The sequence below is a fragment of the Rhizomucor pusillus genome, assembly GCF_041956525.1.
Source record: "Rhizomucor pusillus strain CBS 183.67 unplaced genomic scaffold VTP01scaffold_2, whole genome shotgun sequence".
Classification (NCBI taxonomy): Eukaryota; Fungi; Mucoromycota; class Mucoromycetes; order Mucorales; family Lichtheimiaceae; genus Rhizomucor; species Rhizomucor pusillus.
In genome coordinates, this window is record NW_027192144.1 from 665,174 (window position 1) to 679,940 (window position 14,767).

The 14,767-nt window shown below is 43.8% G+C and overlaps 6 protein-coding genes across 6 annotated transcripts; 2 read left to right on the forward strand and 4 right to left on the reverse strand.

The window, feature by feature from the left end:
- Positions 1-14: 14 nt before the first annotated feature.
- On the reverse strand, positions 15-6,506 carry VTP01DRAFT_4337 (uncharacterized protein; the record flags this gene model as incomplete). The annotated part of the gene is made up of 25 exons (XM_069383008.1): positions 15-132; positions 197-297; positions 355-729; positions 789-1,126; positions 1,186-1,302; positions 1,370-1,940; positions 1,999-2,108; positions 2,167-2,525; positions 2,594-2,724; positions 2,780-2,888; positions 2,968-3,141; positions 3,196-3,345; positions 3,404-3,632; positions 3,685-3,814; positions 3,871-4,016; positions 4,079-4,215; positions 4,269-4,398; positions 4,469-4,682; positions 4,740-4,834; positions 4,888-5,014; positions 5,067-5,396; positions 5,457-6,053; positions 6,111-6,297; positions 6,353-6,384; positions 6,444-6,506. The coding sequence occupies 25 exons, from the start codon at positions 6,504-6,506 to the stop codon at positions 15-17; spliced, it is 5,070 nt and encodes a 1,689-aa protein (XP_069243752.1).
- Positions 6,507-6,979: 473 nt separating this feature from the next.
- On the forward strand, positions 6,980-7,896 carry VTP01DRAFT_4338 (uncharacterized protein; the record flags this gene model as incomplete). The annotated part of the gene is made up of 6 exons (XM_069383009.1): positions 6,980-7,008; positions 7,068-7,138; positions 7,192-7,279; positions 7,343-7,406; positions 7,468-7,714; positions 7,775-7,896. The coding sequence occupies 6 exons, from the start codon at positions 6,980-6,982 to the stop codon at positions 7,894-7,896; spliced, it is 621 nt and encodes a 206-aa protein (XP_069243753.1).
- A 254-nt stretch (positions 7,897-8,150) lies between these two features.
- On the forward strand, positions 8,151-9,437 carry VTP01DRAFT_4339 (uncharacterized protein; the record flags this gene model as incomplete). The annotated part of the gene is made up of 1 exon (XM_069383010.1): positions 8,151-9,437. One exon carries the CDS (start codon positions 8,151-8,153, stop codon positions 9,435-9,437), a length of 1,287 nt encoding a protein of 428 aa, XP_069243754.1.
- A 662-nt stretch (positions 9,438-10,099) lies between these two features.
- On the reverse strand, positions 10,100-10,702 carry VTP01DRAFT_4340 (uncharacterized protein; the record flags this gene model as incomplete). Its single annotated transcript, XM_069383012.1, has 1 exon — positions 10,100-10,702. The coding sequence occupies one exon, from the start codon at positions 10,700-10,702 to the stop codon at positions 10,100-10,102; it is 603 nt and encodes a 200-aa protein (XP_069243755.1).
- Positions 10,703-11,151: 449 nt separating this feature from the next.
- On the reverse strand, positions 11,152-12,228 carry VTP01DRAFT_4341 (uncharacterized protein; the record flags this gene model as incomplete). The annotated part of the gene is made up of 5 exons (XM_069383013.1): positions 11,152-11,315; positions 11,373-11,496; positions 11,564-11,635; positions 11,698-11,916; positions 11,977-12,228. The coding sequence occupies 5 exons, from the start codon at positions 12,226-12,228 to the stop codon at positions 11,152-11,154; spliced, it is 831 nt and encodes a 276-aa protein (XP_069243756.1).
- Positions 12,229-12,590: 362 nt separating this feature from the next.
- On the reverse strand, positions 12,591-14,181 carry VTP01DRAFT_4342 (uncharacterized protein; the record flags this gene model as incomplete). The annotated part of the gene is made up of 8 exons (XM_069383014.1): positions 12,591-12,664; positions 12,723-13,025; positions 13,082-13,152; positions 13,214-13,279; positions 13,338-13,444; positions 13,503-13,684; positions 13,749-13,968; positions 14,029-14,181. The coding sequence occupies 8 exons, from the start codon at positions 14,179-14,181 to the stop codon at positions 12,591-12,593; spliced, it is 1,176 nt and encodes a 391-aa protein (XP_069243757.1).
- Positions 14,182-14,767: the final 586 nt, after the last annotated feature.

Below are 14,767 nucleotides of genomic sequence, written 5' to 3' on the forward strand. Positions count from 1 at the left end.
TGGTTTTATTGTTTTTACATCATTACAAGACGGATCAGCCGCTGCGATATAGGTGGATTCATGGACTTGATGATTTCTCGAAGCTGTCCAGCTAGATCTGCTGATTTCACAAATCCTGCACGAATGTGATGCCTGATACGAATAATAGTATATGAGTTCCCTTTTTACGTGTATATACATTCCAAGTGAATCTTACAAAAAATCAAATACTTGTTCCAATGCTTGCGTTGACCATCCGTCCTTCATATCCATTAAAGTAGTCACTTGCTTTACCATGTGCATCAGCTCGATTAGGAACTTTGTAAAAGCAAATATCAGTAGCTGTTTCAACATATTTCGGACCTGGGACTCTACCTCTGCATTTGTATTGTTGTTGTCAAGTTTTTCGATGCGATGTAAAGCTGGGCCGAACAGGAAGCAAACATAGAGAAGCTGCACATCCGTCTTTAGGCTGTGTCGTAATTGACGAAGATACTCGAGCAAAACCCCGAAAGCATCTAGGCTTGAATAATGCAGCAGACTGTGGAATAAAGTCAGAAAACAATTGGGTGCGTTTGTGCTGTAGTTGTCTAGATTGAATGTATAGTCGTTGAAGATGTAAGGGAAAACCATAGCTTTGCGAAGTCGAGAGCTGACAGAGTCTTTCAGAATAGCCGCCGTAGTCATATCCGGTAATGCTTGAGACATGACATATTTTCCATTGGACCGTCTCGGCATACCGCAGTGGATCTACAAGCACAATGTTGGTATCAATCCAGTATTGTATACACTGCAGCGAAACTTTTTACCAATCGACATGGTTCAGAGACTTCCAACAGGTATGGATTGCTAGTCACCAGATTATTGAGCTCCTCCCATATCGGCCGAACAAAATCGTCAGACGGCAGTGAGGACATTAATAGTCCTGTGGCATGCATTGTCAAGGCAGACACTCCGACCTGTCGCTGGCCGCGCTGGAGCACGAGGTCCAGGATGTATTTGACAATAGTCTTGGGTGGTACCGGGGTTACCATGACCTCAAGTACAGCTATTGATATGCCTTCAATGGCAGGGCTTCCAATTTCTCGGAAATGCCGTTCAGGAAGGTTGGAGTTGGACCTTGGTGCGCATTTTTGTGGATTGAGACCTGCCACAAATTGTTACTTCTATATGCATAAAAGTCTCAAGAAGAGTTCATTTGCTTACTGCTTGCTAATTTGTAGACCACTCTTTCAAAGTAACCGGCGTCAAACAAGCTAGGATCCCGGTCCTCTTGTAGGCAATATTGGACAACTTCGGGTGCAATGTTGTACTGCTGGAAGTCTTCAAAAAGTTGTGAATAGTTAGTTTCGCGTAAACAGTATCCCATTGCCTAGATCGGCATTCATACCTATAAGTCGAACAATTCGTTTGCAAATACGTGGATCGCTGAGAGTCTCATTCGGGTAGTAATAGATGAGTAAGTTGCAGACGTAGGATAATGGGGATGGGTGATAGTAAAATAGATGACCGTAACGATCGAGAATCGCAGATAGCAAGTCAGATTGTGCGTATTCAATCAGTCTAGAAATAAGGACTTCCAGGAACGGTACGAAATCGCTGATAACGTTCGCAAAATATACAGGCATTGCAGGCTGCAACGGCGGATCTAGGATGGGAGTTTGCTGTCCAGACTGCATCGCAAATGCCTCGTATTCACTGTATTCGGGGTACGCTTGGAGATACTGCATCAGCTTTTCATGGAAATCTTCTTCTGTCCAGTAGCGATGACTAAAGCCCAATGATGACCATTTCTGTACACGGTTGTAAAGTTCAGGGCTCTCTAGCATCAAATACTGAATGAATCGGAATGCTTTGGCAGTGCGCTCAGGTGAACCGCTGCCTTTAGCCAATGCAGATATGACGTGCGTAAAGTTTACCCATTGGTGTTTCCATATCATGGTATCCAGTAGCAAGAATGGCTGTGGGATATAGTATTTAAAAATTAGGTCTCTAAACAGTACTGTATTTTTTACTTACCAGATGAGCATTGCCAGTAGGATAATCCATGTTCAAGATGAAATCAACGAGGTCGACAGCGTAGGTATCTGCGCGCGCAGGCGGTGCCAGCAGTAACAGCTTTCGAATAGCTAAGAGGAAGATTAATTATATATACTCGATTAGATGTCTCGCTCTTTGCAACTTTACATGGCATGTGGAAACCATCCGTTGAATTGCGCATAACTGAAAAGATCCAGATAATGCATAGCAAGCTAGGTTGATTCTCGACCGAAGAAAAGTATTGCACCATAAATTGCTCATGTTCTGCAGAACCTTGCAGTAAATATGCAGAGAACGCCTTGTTGCTTGTAACAAGCTGCTGTATTTTTAGAGGACTGATGGTTGGTCGCGATCGAATCTGGTGGTTGGCGGATCCAGGATCCGTGTAGAAGGACCGTACAGCCTCCGGGAAGTATTTCGAGGATTCTGGCGACCATTCCAGCTTATATTCAAACAGGTTTCCGAGCACCCGATGAATTTGCTCAGTCTTGATATCTGCCTGACCTCTGTATCGTTGTTGTAGTTCCTTAGCATTGTTGCATCAGTGTAGTTCCCGGCAAGTTTATATATATACCTTGTTTTAATGAGGCGAGAAATACTTGCAACCATAGCACGAGCGACGGTCTCCGACTCTGCGAACCAGATGGGTTTCTCGCGGTTAGGATCATCCAATGATCGCAGCAGTTTCACATCCATTTGCATCCGCTGAACAGCATTGTTACATTTGGAGAATATACTAGTTTCCAATTTAAGGACTTACTGCCACATTAAATACGAAAGCTTCGAGGACACGATAGACTTGACGGTGTTCAAGATGAGATATCGAGTAGCGGATATAGTGGAAAAGACCTGATGAATAGGAAGAGAACGTAATCAAATGGTTAAGGATTGAATAGTAGTACGAATTTTCAGATTAGCATGTCTCCATATATATGCAAAAAAGGATATTTTAAGTAACGGATGAATCGATAGTTCATCAGTTGTAGGATAGTATGTAACCACCGCATTGTCTGGATCGACAACGTAGGTTCGTCACCATCGCCGTTTTCGAAATGCTTCACTTTGAATCGCTTGTCGCACCGACGTAGTTTATCGAATATTTCCTTGATCATCAGCTCAGCACTGCAAAAAGCAAGTTACATACAATGTCAATAATTCATACTAGAGTCTACTTACGAGCAAGGCGCGCTGTATAGAAGTTTGTAGACAACATCCAACACACGTGGTGGAACGCAAGTTATCTGTGTACTGTTACTATCTTCATTCAGATGATAGCGAGGGCCCATTTCGCTATCAAGCATCATCTTGTAGATAAGCTGCAGTAGTCTGTCAAAACATGTTCGTTATCAAGTTATCACTCGATGGGAAATCGTTCGATGTATACCTGTATTTTGAGTTCACACTTAGCAAGTCAAGTAGCTTGTAGCCGAGACTGCCTCCGATAGCATAAGTCGATTCCGGGTTTCCCAGCGTGCCAATTTCTGCATTGTTAGGGACAAGGCTGACGTACAAGGCATACGGTACAACATCTTGTCGCATCTGACTTTGCATAGCTACTTTGATGATATCTTGATCGCTAAGCTTCGAAAACAGCGTGGTATCCGAAACATTGCCTATCAAACTTTTGAATACGGCGTCTGGTTGCCGGGACAAGAGGAGACTTACTCTTGATATTGTTGGAAAAATAGGTCTGAACTTGGAAGCATACCGGGGCATATTGCACAGATGATGCGATTTGAGGATGTCTTTGCTTGATGTTTGAAATATCTTTGATGACTCCCTTTTGCAAATTCATCTGCTAGCTGTGAGTAACGAATTGACAGTTGTTTCTAGCGATGCGAGCATACTTACTGCGCATTGTAATGAGAGATCCCTCAAAGAAAATGCATCCTTAGAAAGGGTTTGATCCTCGTTGTACAAAGCTATCAGCTTTCCAAATAGTCTCTCATCTCCTTCAAAGTCTTTGACTATAACGCTGGAAGAAACCTTATCGATGACTAAAAGAAGAGTCGTTAGCAATTATTTGTTCCAATAGAACCAAAGCAATTTGCAGCCTTACAGAATAATTGAAGTAGCAACCATATTAGTCCATTGTCCTTGATCAAATGATGCTTTGCACCAGGAGGATATGGTTCACCGTTCGGCTGATACACCAAGTCATAAAAATCCTGCAATATATCTTCGTAAGAAAAGAAACTGTCGTAGTGATTAGCAGCGATAATATGGTTTTATGCCATGCATCGACATACTCTGCAGATATAAAGCTATACAATTGATCAGCTGTCTCGACCATTAGCTCCCACAGATCCATGTTATCAGGCATAAACATTTGCACTTCTTCTCCTCTAGCCAAGGTAGCAGTTATCTCTGCGCCCTTCTCTATTTTCAAGTTCGAAGATTTTTAGCATTAGCGTGAACAGCACAGCAATACGAAAAGCGCGATAAATACCAGGTATTCTTTCAAAAGAGCTATGATATTGAATACATTGAATCACATCCCGGACTTTGGCTACCATCGCCTTGCGTATCTGTGATGTGTTGAAACCACTCTGTGTAAGCGACAGCGCCAGCTGTTTAAATTCGTCCATTGACGCTCGCTGGAACAGCATGTCACGAAAATGTGTTTCCGTGTTGGTAGAGTTTCCCTCCTTGACAAACTCGATCTATGGCTGCTTGTAAGTTCGACAGAACGAGGAGTAAACTGGGCTGCATGACTTCACCAAATCGCCTTCAAACATATGATAACTTGTGCGAGTTGTCAAGTCATTGTATTCGTGTCGACGGCTTAACTGTGAAATTAATGGCCAGGATGCATCTTTAAACTCTGTAAGTCTAATACTCTCGACTGTCGACAATATTGCTTCATACCAGGAGGCATCATTAAAAATGCTAGATGACGACGTCGCTTTCCCAGTTCATTGATGAATTTTTCCATCGTCCAGTGGATTCGCTGAGCAAATGTGCCTTGCAAAAAGTGACCATAGACATCCGGTAACTAACAACCAAGGTGAATCACAATATCCACAACGATTTTTCTAATGACTTACTGCCACAATGATATCATAATGCGATACGACGCCGGCGCCATCCCCTGCCGGTCCAAGCAGCAACAAATTTATAAGCTCTTTTGCCTTATTAAGGCAATTGGTTTGATCTGTCGTGAGACTTGCTGGCAGCTTATTGATTTCGCGCAGCAAATGCTTAATGATATTGACTGCCATTTCAGTTTTTATCTGCTCCAAGAGACGGTGATCTTGCATAATAGAAGTGATCATGTAATGTAAGGTCATGAGCCATACGTTGTGATTAGATATTTCAGGCTGCGGTGCTGCCAGTGATTGAGTCGCATGCAAGAAGTGAATATACAACTCGGGAAACTGAATAGGCACTTGTAAGAAATAATAAAGTATGAACCTTAACGCAACAATAAAGCTTACAGATTTGATTACATCGTAAAAGGTTACTGTGCCAACACTGGGAGTACCGCTTTGAGAAGCCGCGAACAGCGGCTGGTGTTTAAGGGTACTTGATTGCTCTGATACTCCTGCTTGATTTGGATCTCTAATTAAAAAGATATCGAGCATTTCCTTCCCAACTTTGAAGCATTGCTTTTGAAGTGGATCCATATTGTCAGATGGCAGTCTCGTAAGCTCGAGCAAGATATGTTTGATGATGCCTAGTATAACGGGAGTCGTAATCCCTGCATTGTATAACGCCTGCTGGCTACTGCTCCTCAAGCATGACAGCATGAACTGTACTGTAACGATCCATATTGAGAGTGCTGATGGATTCTGATTCGGGACAGGTCGCAGCGATAAGGTTGCCGTTAAATCTTCAAATAGCTGTCCAAGGGGGAAGGTTTGTTGGTGGATATCGGCCATGGGTACGGGCGATACCGAGCGCAAACTGTTAGACTTTTGGGATATAGGCACAATTTGCAGCAGATGGTGCAGGAACGTCAAAAGGCGCGTCGTTTTGATGAGCGTCAACGGTGGTTCTCGATATTTGAGGATGATGACTTTTAGTTGCTCGGCCTACCGTAACGTCAGTTGTAAGCTCAATTTCTCTGGTGCAAAACCGTTGATGCATACCATATTGCCAACAATCGAAGATCGTAGAAAGTCATTTGCTAGAACGTCATAGTCGATGCGGCTGCTTTGCAACGGAAACGCGACCATGGAACTATCATAGATTGGCAGCTGATCTATGCTCAATTCAGACGTTTCCGGATGCAAGAGACTGACTCGTCTCTTTTTGGGCGGTTTTCTACTGAAGAAGCTGCAATGCACGTCAGTCGTGTCAATTAGATCGATGAAAAAGGTCTTGAACTAACCCGGTGCTCTGATGACTAGCCGACTCGAGAGGCTAGACGTCCAACGTTAGACTTTTTGAAGCTCAATGCTGATCGCCGCTCGCCGACCTACCGAAGCATTGAAATCCTGTGCTTCAGAAAAGAGTCGCGATATCACGGTCCTCAGGGATTCCATGGCATGCGCAGGAGAAGCAACACCCGATCGAGTCTTGAAATTGGCATTGAATTCGAACCCGAACTTTTGGGTGGTGACACACACACCTGAGATCAACTCAAGGACTTACAACGTATACCTTTTCTGTTGCTTTTCAATTGGATATATACTCATCTTAAATATCTAAACACTGGATAATAGTAGATGCAACGTGGCAACGTGTAGTTGACAAATGATGATGCGTTGCTGAAGAAGAGACAAAACGCACATGTAAACTTATATGTCTTTGGGTCGCAGGGGTCCTTGCGCCTAATACCCTTATTGAAAACGTGTCTACCTGCAATATTCAGTCATCAGGAATCTATGTATTTTATTATTCTCTAAAAAATGAGACATTTATTGAAATCACCTGGAAACGAACATTTCTGCCAATGCGCGCACTGGGTTTTTCAAGATTGTCTGAGATCTTTAGAGACACCAAATAACTTTCAAATATGAACAAGCTACTGCTGCTGATCGTAGTGTAAGATGGGATTCAGTTACGCGAATCAGATCTTGCCATCATGATAACCATTACAATAGGACCTTCTTATCGTCATTGGTCTCGTGTGCGAACATCAAGGGTGCAATAAGAGCAAACAGCATACTTTCAGGTAAGAATGCTTAGGTCATTCTACAAGAACCGCGATTGACTCGATGCTTTCAGATGTACGGTTATTGCGACCTTCAACGCGAGCTGTGCTTGACGGTGGAAAATACACTGCATTGATTCGAGCTGACGGGCAGTTTGAATTGTATGATTTTTTTTTCGATACGTTATCTTTAGATTGTACACTGACGCGTGTGGGTTTCTGCAGCAACGACATCGCACCTGGCTCGTATCTTCTCGAAATCCAATCCGCCGATTTTATCTTTCCAAAGGTACGATTACCACTTTACACAGTAGCGCGTAGCTCTAACAATATTGCACAAAATGTTACAGGTGCGCGTTGACATTCAGGCAGACGATGCCAAGGTTCGCGGCGCATACACGCAGTACGGCTCATTGTGGGATTCCCGCGGATTTTCACTGGATTATCCGTTTGAACTGCGTGCAAAAGCTACTGCCAACTACTTTACCACGCCTCAAAAGTTCAATTTGCTGGGAATGTTCAAGAACCCAATGTTTTTGATGATTGGATTCAGTGCCGTCATGATGCTGGTGCTTCCAAAGATGATGGCCAACATGGGTAATGCGAGATATGATCGAGTTTTTAGGATTTGTATATCTAAACTGAATAGATACGTAGATCCTGAAATGATGAAGGAGATGAACCAAGCGCAAACAGGCATGCCTAGCTTGACGCAGATTCTGTCTAACCCGCAGGCTGCAGCTCAGCAATTACAGCAAATGCAACAACAGCAACAGTAACGATAGTTGATTGCTCATATATCTCTCCGTATATAATTACATCGCATGACTGTAATACATCCATTCTTGCAATTCCTCAGATCGATGAAAACATGTATACCTTGTTGAATTGTGAGAAAGTAGCTCAAAAGAAATGCTGGACATGCATCTTGTTCTTTCTAATTTGGATATGAAAAAGATCGGAAGAAGTTAGTCTTCTTCCCCGCAAAATAGCCAAGTCGCACAGACTTGCCGTCCTCGTTCCTTTCTCGACAATGCAGAGTCCATTGCTGTTCTTGCGGTCAAGGTCATTAGCTCAAGGTCGAAACCTGCTGACTGTGCAGCGAGGAGCTCTTTTTCCACTATTACAAAGGAAAGCGTACAGCACTCAACCAACGTCGGTCGGGTCTGGGGACACGTCGCTCAGAGTAGACTGGGGCAAGGAAAGCTCTAGCTACAGCTACCTTTGGCTTCGTGACAATTGCCAATGCGATCAATGCATCCACCCAACAAACAGACAGAAACTCCATTCCTCGGCAGACGTGCCTGTTGACATTCGTCCGTCCGGGTTCAAGGTACAGGGCGACCACCTTCTAGTAGAGTGGGACCGACCACTGCGACACCAACAGCAAGACAAAGTGCATATCAGCCAATATCCACTACATTGGCTTCGTCGATATGCATCAGGGGAGGCAAGCAATGCGTACCGTTTCAACGATATCACGCCACAAACATGGGATCGGGATGAATACAAGCTTAAATGGGTATCATATGATGATTACATGAACACAGATGCGGGCCTCCACGAAATTGTCCAGCGTTTGTATAACAGCGGCCTTGCCTTCCTGGAAAATGTTCCCTGCAAGGATGAAAGCGCGACAGCCGTAGCAGAACGAATTGGTCCTGTGTATGAAACGTTCTACGGTAGAGATTTTGATGTGAAGAACGTTGCTAGATCGCGCAACATTGCATACACGAGCCTGTATCTCGGTTTCCACATGGACCTTATGTATTTGGACTGTCCTCCTGGTATACAGCTTTTACACAGCTTAAAGAACAGTGTGACGGGTGGTGCCTCGATCTTTGTTGACTCGTTCAAGGCCGTGGATACCTTGAAGCAAAAGTTTCCAGACGCGTACAAAATTTTAACGGAGCAGCCTGTCACATTTCACTATGTGAACGATGGACATCACATGTACTTTAGAAGGCCCACGATTGTGCCTGGCGACACAGACAACGGTCCTGCATGGGACAGACATGTCAATTATGCACCTCAATTCCAAGGCCCGCTTGACAACTTGACAGATCAGGAAGCCGTGAAATTTTACGATGCGTTCCAAAAGTTTGCAGATTTGATTGAAGATGAAAAGCTACGATTTCAGCTTACTATGCAACCCGGACAGCTGGTTCTGTTTGCCAATAGACGTGTGCTGCATGGTCGAACAGCATTCGACCCTAAAAGCGGTGATCGCCACCTTAAGGGCACTTACCTCCATTTGGATTCACTCAAGGATAAATTCCGCGTCCTCTGCGAAGAGCACGGATACGATCCCAGTGTGTAATTGTAAGATAAATACATAGATTGGGCTAGATTGTTGTACTCTATGCTTTGGTTCCATGCAATACACAAGACGATCGCTACGGTTCTGAAATTGTTCTTATTTCCGTGATCAGGAAAGATTTGAAATCAGATATCAAGTATGTGTTTATTTTGCGAATGCCAGTTACAAACCGCCGGAGAATGGAGGTTTATGAGGGCCAAGGGAGTCATTTCATATGCACGACTTGGATACTTGGGAGGAATAACCCTCCGGAGAATGGAGAGTTATGTATGAGAGCCAGGCGATGTGTAGAAACAATGTAAGTCTGTAATTTATCCAGAAGATTTTCGCTCAACACCTTTTCCAAGTGCCGAGAGCCTGGCTTGTCCAAACTCGATGATCTGCTTTAAAAAAAACCACCAGAGGCGTGGAAGATGCTCGATGCAGACTATAGAAGATGAAAGGCAGAATCATCAAGGAGACAAACTTAGCTCTGAAGCCCCATTTATCTCAGTCCTGGTCTCACTGTTCCCTGTCCATGAGCTTAAAACAGCCCTTCTTGAGTGAGAAGTTGCAGTCCATGCTCACAAAGTTGTAGACGAACTCGAATCTCTGAAGGAAATGTTTCATCAACTGCTCCAACAATAAAAAAGAGTCTATCTTTTCAATCTAAAATCATCTTCTTATGTTCTTCGCTGAGACATGCTAGCTTTAGACTGTGCGATAAGCTCTGGATACTTGGTATTGTATTGACAACATATAGGAAATTTAAATGTAGATATACACGCTGGAGAGAGAGGAAAAAGAAAAGGGGTATATGGTGCAACAACTTTAATAAAATCGTATGGGTGCTCCATAATTAGATCGTCGTTGTCGGACGAGCTGGGTTCGGAATCGTTTGGATCCTCCTCTTGCATCTTGCGTACGCAGTCCCTGCATCGAGCTTGGGTGCCGTGCCGCCGCTGACGTTTTGAAAATTTTGTCTTGAATTTGAGTTTCGTGCAGGTGTGACAGGTGATCTTGTCCGTTTGGCTGTCTGTGCACTCCTTGCAGGTTACAGCTTTGGCTTTGCCAGGCGGCGCACGCTGGTTCTGTACGGCTTTTAACCATTGCGGCTCAGAGAACTCGCTTGGCGGCTTATCTATCTTGCAAAATACGCATCGCGCCCTTTTTGGTTCCTTGAGATTCGGTCGTTGATTCCAGGGTTTGACGCGGTAATATTCGCTTAAAGGTGGTACTGTCTTGATCGAGCGCAGAGTAGTGTAACCGCCTCTTCTGGAATCCATACACACAAACAGAGGACCGAAAGAAAGCCGTAGCGAGCTCGAGGTGCGGGCAAAATTTTCAGTTGGCCAATTAAATCCTTTTGGGAACCATGTTTCACTTTTTACTTTAGAACATTTTCCCAGAAACTTAAAAAGGTTTTAAGAAATCGAGCACAGGAAAGGCAGTCGATAAAGCACCCTCCATGAATAAATTGGATTTGGTTCAGTCTGCGCCAAGAGGAAGTCCCGTGTACTTGAAAGCCTTTATTCAGGGTGCGATGACGCTTAACATTTATCAAATGGCAGAAATGAGAATGTATCCGAGAATATAAAATATACAGATACAGCAATTCGTGGATGCTTTCAATGTATTGTCATCATTTTGTCCGATGTGATGGGATGAATGTATTTGTAAATAACAAGAATTACGGCTTATATGTATGAAAAATGCTAATAGGTATACACCTCTATCACGGCTTTTGGAATTTTGCCTGGACGAATATCCGGTCAAGCTTCATCTCGAGACGTCTGTTGGTCGTCTCTCGGTAAACGTAATCGTTTACTAAAGTTCGGAATCCTTCCTTTTCAAAGCGAGTTTGCAAATCTTCAACAGAAAAGAAGTAGCTCATAGTGCCTAGAAGCAATTCTATCAGATATCTACAAACTCTCCATATTTGACCGATGAAATTACCATCCTGCCGGACGTAGAAATTCTGATCAAGCTTCTTCTGTTCTGAGGACTCGCTAAACTTGATCTGTGCTTGATCGTATAAGCCGTAATCACGGAACAGGACGCATCCGCCTGGTTTCAGAACCTAACATTATCAACAGACTTAGAATACAATAGGATTGAACCAGGCGATGGATCTGTTCTTCACCAACCTTGTATATATTATGAATGGCTAAATGCATCTTTTCAGGTGGGATAGCTGAGAACACAAAGAGAACAGATACCTCAAAAAGATTATGCATATTTTAGCTGCAACTTATTACTATCAAAGCCCTTTTTTTGTTACCAAATCCAGACTGTCGGGTGGAATAATGTCTGTAAGTGCATCAACAGTCAAATCGCATACAAATGCTTTACATCTTGACTCGTCATATTGTTCATTGCTCTTAACCATTTCCACAGCTCGCTTTGAAAAATCGCATGCATAGATGAAAAGGTTTGGATTGTCAGCAAGAGCTGGAAACACAAAGTTGCCAACACCGCATCCGACTTCCAAGCACACTAACTGCGAATACTGCTTAGATCAAGATTGGATTCGACTCGTCTTTGCATTTCTACTAGATACCTTTTCGGTGGACCTCAATTCTTCAAACTCTCTATCGGTCCAATGTCTGTCTTTGAAGAACTTCGTCGTGTTGCGCTTGTAAAATATATCCCAGTTCCTTGCTGCCTCCTTTTTGTACTTGTTGATCCAGAATGGTGGGACACTTTTTTTGTCGTTTTCAATAACCTCCTGCGCTCTCTTTATATGTTGCTCCAAGCGCTCGGGATCCATGGTAACGCGCGCTGCATCGCGACCCCTCTCTTCGGTTGTCATGGCACGATCGATGAAATAAAGGTAGCAGAGCTTCCAGTAGCAGGGCGAAAGTCCGCTTTGTTTGAATGCGGCTTTCAGTACGTTTGCAGATTTCACATTCCTCCCATTATACTTTTTTCCATTGTTGAAATTGCTACTAGACAACTCACATAGTGTCCAAGTTTGTTTGAATAACAGAGGAAGATAAAGATAGCACATCGACGTTAAAGAACTGTACAGCAAGTGCATGATCTGCTTTATTAGGTCATTCAACTACAAGTGAATTTGGAGTAGAAACTTGAGGGTTCTGAAAGAAACATCCGTGATTTTATTTCAAGGAAACTGGGAAGGATTGTGCAATCAAGTTTTTCGCCACAGTAATTTTATCCGCTGCCGCCGCCGCTCGCATTGCCGAAGCCTTGCTGCTGATCAAAAAATGCTGGATTAAGGTACATGCCTGGTAGAGAAAACTTAAGTTAGAACAAAACAACAGCTATGTTCTTGTAATCCATTACCTCCTCCTCCCGCACTCATTGCGCCGCCTCGGCCCATTCGATTCATGTATTGATTTTGGCCACCTCCAGGACGCATTCCGCCACGGTTGCCGCCTGCCATTCCCATCATGTTATCGAAACCGGGCATGAAACCTCCTCGTCCAGCAGCAGTCATTGGATTAAAACCGCCGTATGCGGGCATGCCCATACCAGAAAACGCGGGGTTGAAAGCACCTCCCATCATAGGATTGAATGCTCCGCCCATCATGGGATTCGCGCCTGGTACTCTGTTTTGTTGCATACGCTGTGATTTTGGAACCGGTTCTACGTAACATCAATAGTTAGCTTCAACACTAAAAACCAATAGATATATCGAATACCTTTAGGAAGATGTTTGAATGGATTCTGTGCAGTTGTGAAGCGTGTGATAACCCATTTGTTATCTATCATGCTAAAACACGATTCTTAGTATATGCTTTCTGATACAGCATATATCTTAAATAAAGACTTACTTTCGATCGTATACTTCTTTGGCTTGAGCTGCAACTTCAGCGTTTGGAAATTCAAGATAGCATACCCTGCAACGTCGTATGAGTTAAACATATGCTTCAGTTTACATGCAAGTTGGATGCTTACCCTCTAGACTTTCCATTGACTTTGTGTTCTTGAAATGTCAAATCGTTTAGCTCTGAAGCAAGTCCTGCCGCCACCAGAGGAGCTTTTATGTCTTCGTCTGTCACATACTACGAACACCGTTAGATTGGGTTCGCTCACTGCAGCAATTCTTCCATCTACACGTACCCATGCGACTTCTCCTAGGTAAAATGCGCTTGTCGGATGAGATACGACACCTCGCAGGGATGTCATGGATAATGGTATTTCCCGCTTAGCCGCTGGCGATTCTGTACGCGCTCTCGGCGTTGCTGCATTCTGTGACGAATATGATACTGACATGGACGATGTTCTTGATTCACTTTCAAGTTCTGTAGCGAGGCGATCAATATTTCGTTGTTGAAAGGGCGAATCTCTGATATCCAAGAGGCTTACCCGGTTGCTTATTTGGCCTAGGTGATCGACTCGGCACCCGTTGCTGTGGCTGCTGCTGCTGCTGCTGCCGTTGTTGCTGCTGGTGTTCATGTTTTTTATCAATTTCTCCAAAGTCTTCGAATAAATCATCGTCTCTTTCGGCCTTTGGGTCGGTTTTCCGTCGTTTGGGTTCTCTTGTGCTTGATGGTTCGCCGACGATTTCGCCTAAAATATCGTCGACCTATTTTCGTAGATTAATATATTCGCGGATGCATTTATCTTTCAAACAGGGAGTACTTGCATTGTCAAAAGTATCGTCACCATATATATCGAATTCGTCCGTCATACTTGCGTACGCAATGTTGCAAAAGGAAGAAAAAGGATAAGAAACACGGGAGCGGTATCTAAGAGAGCAAACAGAAATATTCTTTTGGTAAGAGTCCAGACTATCCATTTGGAAAGGTGCAGAGATGGGGAAAGCGCAGACTCTAGCATTGCAAGGTAAATGGAAGACCACGAGCGAGGGCGGAATCCGCTTATTCATTTCTGACCGGCCCAGTCATAACCGAGGCAATATACAGCGCTGCGTACAAGGAAAGGGGTATAGTACATTCACCGTGAAGGCAACTAACCTATAGGACTAATGCAAAAGGTGAATCGATTCTTGAGAGAGAGAGAGCGTTTGGGTGGAGGACAGAGCAGAAAGGGAGTGAGTGCGGCGCTGCTTGAAACAACGACGCTGATTTACAAGCCTGCTGGATCCGACCGACGCTTGCTTGCATGCAAAAGTTTCACAAACAGCGTGAATTTGACATACTGAAAATGGCTGCTCGCATGCCAAGCACCCAAGTGAAAATAGTTTATGTGTATTTCATGAAGCTATACCTCTGTGCGATCCACTGTCGCCACGTGTTTCACTCCCAATTTATTGCTAAATAGCTACATAGTGCACTGTTGTCCTTCACTTTGCTTTCCTTTCGTCTCAATTCCACCTGTTTCTTCTCCTACCAGCGCTCTGCACCCCGTTAACCTCCCAAAGG